This window comes from Vigna unguiculata, chromosome 10, assembly GCF_037176805.1.
Source record: "Vigna unguiculata cultivar grain cowpea cultivar isolate G323 ecotype 2 chromosome 10, ASM3717680v1, whole genome shotgun sequence".
Lineage (NCBI taxonomy): Eukaryota > Viridiplantae > Streptophyta > Magnoliopsida > Fabales > Fabaceae > Vigna > Vigna unguiculata.
Genome location: NC_140801.1, coordinates 49,747,442 through 49,753,572, shown reverse-complemented (window position 1 = coordinate 49,753,572; position 6,131 = coordinate 49,747,442). Strand labels below are relative to the sequence as shown.

General features: G+C 36.1%; 1 protein-coding gene across 1 annotated transcript; it reads left to right on the top strand.

Moving 5' to 3' along the window:
- The first annotated feature begins 3,595 nt into the window (after positions 1–3,595).
- Positions 3,596–5,668, top strand: NST1 (NAC (No Apical Meristem) domain transcriptional regulator superfamily protein). The gene is made up of 3 exons (XM_028051033.2): positions 3,596–3,984; positions 4,109–4,383; positions 4,601–5,668. Exons 1-3 carry the CDS (start codon positions 3,801–3,803, stop codon positions 5,417–5,419), a joined length of 1,278 nt encoding a protein of 425 aa, XP_027906834.1. The 5' UTR covers positions 3,596–3,800; the 3' UTR covers positions 5,420–5,668.
- Positions 5,669–6,131: the final 463 nt, after the last annotated feature.

Below are 6,131 nucleotides of genomic sequence, written 5' to 3'. Positions count from 1 at the left end.
AAGGAGTTGGAAGAGAAGATTTTACCATTACAAATAAATTTTTGGTTGTCCATATACCGTTGATAATTTTGATTTATCAACAGATTTCAAGCATTGCTGATGGATTTTGGTCACCGATAATATTAATTTTTTTTTGTAGTGATATAATTGTCGTCATTTCTACTTTGAATGACTGTTATCAGCCAACCGTCATTAAAAAGTTTGCACAAATTGCAATTTTCTCACCATGCATTTTCTTACTATGATGACTTGTTACACATCATCGATCAATGTCGTGAAAAATCCTTTTTTAATTAGTGCACACTATACATATTTTGAGAGTCAAGGTTTGAGAAAAGCAAATATCAGTCAACTACTCCAATACTCGAGTCACCAAGAGTAGTTGGCTTGAGCTTTGTTTTCCCTAATACATTGAGAAAATGTAAAAAGAAAAAAAAAATAAATATGGATTATATAAACAAATTCATGTGATGAAATTTTTATCATTTGTCAAAAAGTCCATTATTTTTATGATAGGTAAAATTAATAAAACTATTACTTTTATAATTATAAAATTAATTTAAATAACTTTTATAATTGTATTATTATTTTTAGATAATTTTGTATTATAATAGTTATTTTAGTTTTAAAAAAACGGTCAAATTGAAAAAAAAAAGAATTAAGAAAAATGGTGACTTAAAAGATAAAATTGATAAAATAATTAATTTAGTTTAAAAAATACTTTTATTTCAAGAATCGCAAACCAAAATTAATAAAAGGAGTCTTTTAAAAAAAATACTAATAGGCACATTTTTTTTAATCAAACTAGTATCATAAGTCAAAATATGAATTATCAAATAAAAGATATAAAATATACTAAAAAATAATTATTAAGATGTTTTAGCTATTGTATAAACATTTTTAAAAACTAAACATTAATTTTTTCAATAGAGCCAAATGTTTGCATTAATATATATATATATATATATATATATATATATATATATATATATATATATATATATATATATATATAAGTATGCGTATCTGAGTGAGAGTGTGTAAACCAAACAGCATACAACACACAATATATCTAAAATAATAAAATAAACAAACAAATTTTATGCTTAGTGGATTGTGTAAACGTTCATGTATGAGAAAAATTAGTAAATAAATTATGTTATGTGTACAGAATGGAGCGTTCAGTCAGTATGTCGTTCGATCAAACAATCGGTGAGTTAAATCTAAACTTGTTATCTTAATTGGAAAAACTGAACGGTGATGCTAATATCTAATTTAAAACACAATATGTTGCAAAGCCAAAAATCACAGCAGAGTGATTACATTTCTTAAAGATTAACTATTGTCTCCATCAAAACAGAGCACGTGTCTTTTGGAATCTGAGAAATGCACAACATTCTACTTATAATTAAGGAACATCTAACACAGATTACTTAATTCAATGATCAAATTCATCGATCACTAACACTTGCGATTAGTTATTCTCTTTTTTATCTGCAAAAAATAGCATACAGAAGTATTCTATAAGACTACCCCAAGATTAATTAATCAGTTTTTAATGAACAGTGAAGAGTGAAAGACAAGCTCTGCACAAAAGGTTAAGTTTTGAAAAGAGAGAAAGAGAAGCTTAATCAGTTGAACCAAATTGCGTATAGTAGACAGATATGGGCGTCATGTGTAGCTCATTTTCACTCTGTTATGGCAAAAAATGGATCGTAGAATTTAAAATACAATTATTGACCCATCTTCTCTCAGTTTATATCATAGAAAAGCATGCGGTCAAGAGTTTAAGGGTGATGAAGAAGAAAGAAGGGTAGCTGCTGACGAAACACAGTCAAGTAACGGTGGTGATTTGTTTTTGCGTTTGATCAATAATATTGTGACTGATGCTGATGGTAGTGTAACAATGACAGAGGTTGTAACTCACGTACGTTATATGTTGAAAACCTGTTATTTTCTTATTCTTTGTTTTGTCTCGATTCCTTATTCACTTCATTTAAGAATATTCTATATTTTATTTCAATTATGAGAGTATTTGACAATTTGTAGAAAAAATAACCACTGAGTGTCGAAAATTCACCAAACTATTTTATACACTGCCAAATTAAATGAAAAAAAAACTGAAACTGAAGGATCCTTGTACAATACGAAAAAGCTGACGCAAAAGGATTATCTGAGCAAAACTAAATGAACCAAATATATGTAACTCATAATTTTAAGAAACCATTATCTTTTTCAACTTTCTAATAAAAGAGCTTTTAAGAAGTAGATGTAGGTTTTGCTTAATTTTAGTGCTGAAAACAATGCTCGAGGGTTTACCTATGGCACCTGAGTGAGATAGCTTATAGCTTGCACTCACTCGGTACCTAAACATTAACATTAATCGTTACTATTAGTCTACCAGCTACAAATCCAATCAAAAATACTACGCAATAGGTAGCAATGATCACTCATGTTTCTCAACGCTATGCATGCACTGTATGAATATGAATTATTCTCAAGTACTGCAATGTTTTCCTGTTACTGAATAATATTTAATGTCTAAAAATCTCATATATAAAAAGTCTTTAAAATTGTGTTATTGATATTAAAGTACTAACTAATAAGTGAAACCTTAAGTAATAAGTTTGAGTTACCCAGTTGAGAGATCCATGCTAGGTTAGCAGTTTAAGGATGTGGAAGTACTCTGTTGGAGTGAAGTAGATTAGGGGTATTCGCATTTTCCACACATTTTTTAAGTATGTATATAATATTCGTTCAATGTGAATACGTGGAAAAGTTGATGAAATGATTTGAAATTCTCGGTATTTTAAAGGCGTGGGTAAAAGGTACATAAAAAATTATCCTATACAAAATGAAGGCATGAAATTTTTTGTATATTAATATGCATATGGTTGAGAATAATTTGGGCATGAAAACTACTGAGAGGGAAGAGAGACAAAGTATGATGTATGTATGAAACATAAGAGAATGTGAAATTGAAAGCCAAAAAAAAATCATATTTTTTACATGAGCAACTTTATTCCAAGTTGCATGTTACCATCCATCACATTTTTCTTATTTTCATGTTCCGAGTCCTACCCTACATAATTCTATTTAAAAAAAAAAGAATTCTTGTTGCGGTGGTTGCCCAAGCCAAACATGAAAGAGAAAGGGATAAAAGTAAGATAAAGAGAGAGAGGTTAATTTTGGCGATGGTCCATGGTTGTTTCAGAGGTGGTTTTCCATGGAGATTTTAAGGTCAGAGGTCGTAGTTGTGGATGTGGGCGTGCGCCCTTACTCTTCTAAGATGCCCACAACGTCTAACCCAGTGGGACCCCTAAGTGATACCCGCATACACGTGGCCCCCACACTCGTTTTTCCCTCAACAGTTAAACCCTCTATCTCTTCCTCCATCTTTCTTGGTAGGTGGCACTTCTCCCACCATAGTAAAACTAACCCCACATTTTCATCATATTATAAACAATATACCCGATTGGTTACCGGTGTCTGGTGTCCCTTCAACCTTTATAAAACTATTTTTTTTACCTTTATTTCTTTAATACAATTAATTCCTTTGTGTCCCACAGCACATATATATAGTCTCCCTTTACATACTCATCCCAGTACACTCACTCACACACACCACCTCATTATATCTCTCTTTCCTTCTAGCGTACCCATTTGAATGCCTTCTCTCTCTCTTCTCTTTGGGTCCCCGCTCAATCTAGAACCACTCTCTACCTAGTTACTTTCTCTTCTTCTTCTTCCTATCATAGCTACCTAGCTACCAACGATCACTCTCTTGGTTACCCACCTGAATGCCGGAAAACATGAGCATATCTGTCAATGGACAATCTCAAGTCCCACCTGGCTTCAGGTTCCACCCCACCGAGGAGGAGCTTCTTCAGTACTACCTCAGGAAGAAGGTCTCTTACGAGAAGATTGACCTCGATGTTATTCGTGATGTTGATCTCAACAAGCTCGAGCCATGGGATATTCAAGGTCTCACATTCATCAAACTTTTCTTCTACTCTTCACTTTTTCTTTCACCTTTCTTTCTTTTTGCGTCATGCATGACATGATTCTCAGGGGTTTCTCTTTCTTCTTCTTTTTTTTTCTTTTCCAGAGAAATGCAAAATAGGAACCACTCCGCAGAATGATTGGTACTTCTTCAGCCACAAAGACAAGAAGTACCCCACAGGAACCCGCACCAACCGCGCCACCGCTGCCGGATTCTGGAAGGCCACCGGCCGCGACAAAGTCATTTACAGCAACGGAAAGAGGATTGGAATGAGAAAGACTCTGGTTTTCTACAAAGGAAGAGCCCCACATGGCCAGAAATCTGACTGGATCATGCACGAATACAGACTCGACGACAACACCACCAGCGACACCAATATCGTAAGCAACTACTCCAACAAAACCAACTACTTTAGTCAGTTAGTTAGTTAGTTAGTCAGTTATATAGTCTGTAGTTTCACTACAATTCAAAAATGAGTCTACAATCACAGTTTCAACTGCAACGTCAAAGCATTTAGACATGCTAGTTCAACTGTTATGACATGTGAAATGAAACAAATGTGTTTATACGAATCTGTTGTTTGTGACTTGACTTTAGGTGTCGAATGTGATGGGGGACGGTGGTCAGGAGGAAGGGTGGGTGGTGTGTAGGATATTCAAGAAGAAGAACAACCTGAAAACCCTAGACAGCCCCTTAGGTTCGGGAGAAGGTAGAAGGAGCCAGTTGTTCGAGTCGTGCGACGAGGGGGCTTTGGAGCAAATACTTCAGCAAATGGGGAGGGGTTGCAAGGAAGAGAGCAGCTACGAGGGGAGCTACAGCTATGGAAGGTTGGGGAGGGGTTACGAGACAGGTGTGAACAACGACAGGTTCATGAAGCTGCCGAGCCTAGAGAGCCCAAAATCCACAAGCATGGAGAGTCAGCAGAACAACCTCAACAGCAGCAGCAACTGTAATAATGGTGATAATAACAACGAGCAGAACAATAATGGGTACCATCCCATTATTCCAGCAGACATGGGGACGGACAATGAAGGGTCATTCGCAACCCACCAGGTGAGTGGTGGTGACCCCAACATGGTTCACCCAATGGAGCCATCTTCAGGTGGAGGAGGCCTCACCAACTGGGCTGCGCTGGACCGTTTGGTTGCCTCTCAGCTCAACGGCCAAACCGAAGCCTCTAGGCACTTCGCATGCTTCAACGACCCCACCCTCGCCTACTGCACCCCCCACCATGATCTCCCATTGCCCACCCTCCGATCATCATCAAATCCCTCATCAACCCCCACCCTCACCAGACCCTCCCCTACACCCGCATACATCAACCCCGCACACGACTTCGCCAGCGAGATTGACCTCTGGAACTTCACCCGCTCCACCTCCGAACCTCTCTGCCACGTCTCCAACACCTCACTCTAGTCCATTAATCCAAAAACCAAATTAAATCACAATAATAATAATAAATAATATAAATAATATATATCTATATATATATCCCCCAACCCCACCTCCTTCACCTTTTCCCTCGCCCCATGTTCCATTGTTAAATATACAAATAATTAGTCCTTCGTCATATTTCATGTTTAATTAGTTCTTCTCTTCCGGTCAGAGGATTATTATTACAGACTCTTAAACGTGATAATCTTCCTAGTATACATTTTACTTTAATTAGCTTAATTCTTCAACTCTTGTTGTTAATTAATTCGCTATTGACAATTGTCTTTTAGTAAATGTTGAATTTCTCCATCTTTTCGTACAAACACGTGCTTACTTACGATGGAGCTTCATCGAAATTAATTAACCTAACACGCATGGAATAATGGAATGGATATAAAGAAAGGCATTAGATGGGGTGGCATTTTCAACCACGGGTCTTTGCTTAATGACGATGTCTACCATTATTTAATTTTCGTAAACTTTTTTGTGCATGTGTAGTAGAGAAGAGAGGTGGTGAAGGCGAAGAGTGTGTGATATTTTGGTAATTGTGAGCGCAATTATAAGGAGGGTTACTTTATTTGATCGAGTAAGAAGATGATGTTTGAAATAATAATGATGATATGGTGGTGGTGTTTGTGTCACGTGGTTTGTCGGTTTGTTGAAGGAAGGTGCAGAGGCCATGGCTGAGGTTGTC

Coding starts and splice junctions, on each gene's coding strand:
- NST1 (XM_028051033.2), top strand. CDS start 3,801: ATGCCGGAAAACATGAGCATATCTGTCAATGGACAATCTCAAGTCCCA. Junction 3,985..4,108: donor CGAGCCATGGGATATTCAAG/GTCTCACATTCA, acceptor TTTCTTTTCCAG/AGAAATGCAAAATAGGAACC. Junction 4,384..4,600: donor CCACCAGCGACACCAATATC/GTAAGCAACTAC, acceptor ACTTGACTTTAG/GTGTCGAATGTGATGGGGGA.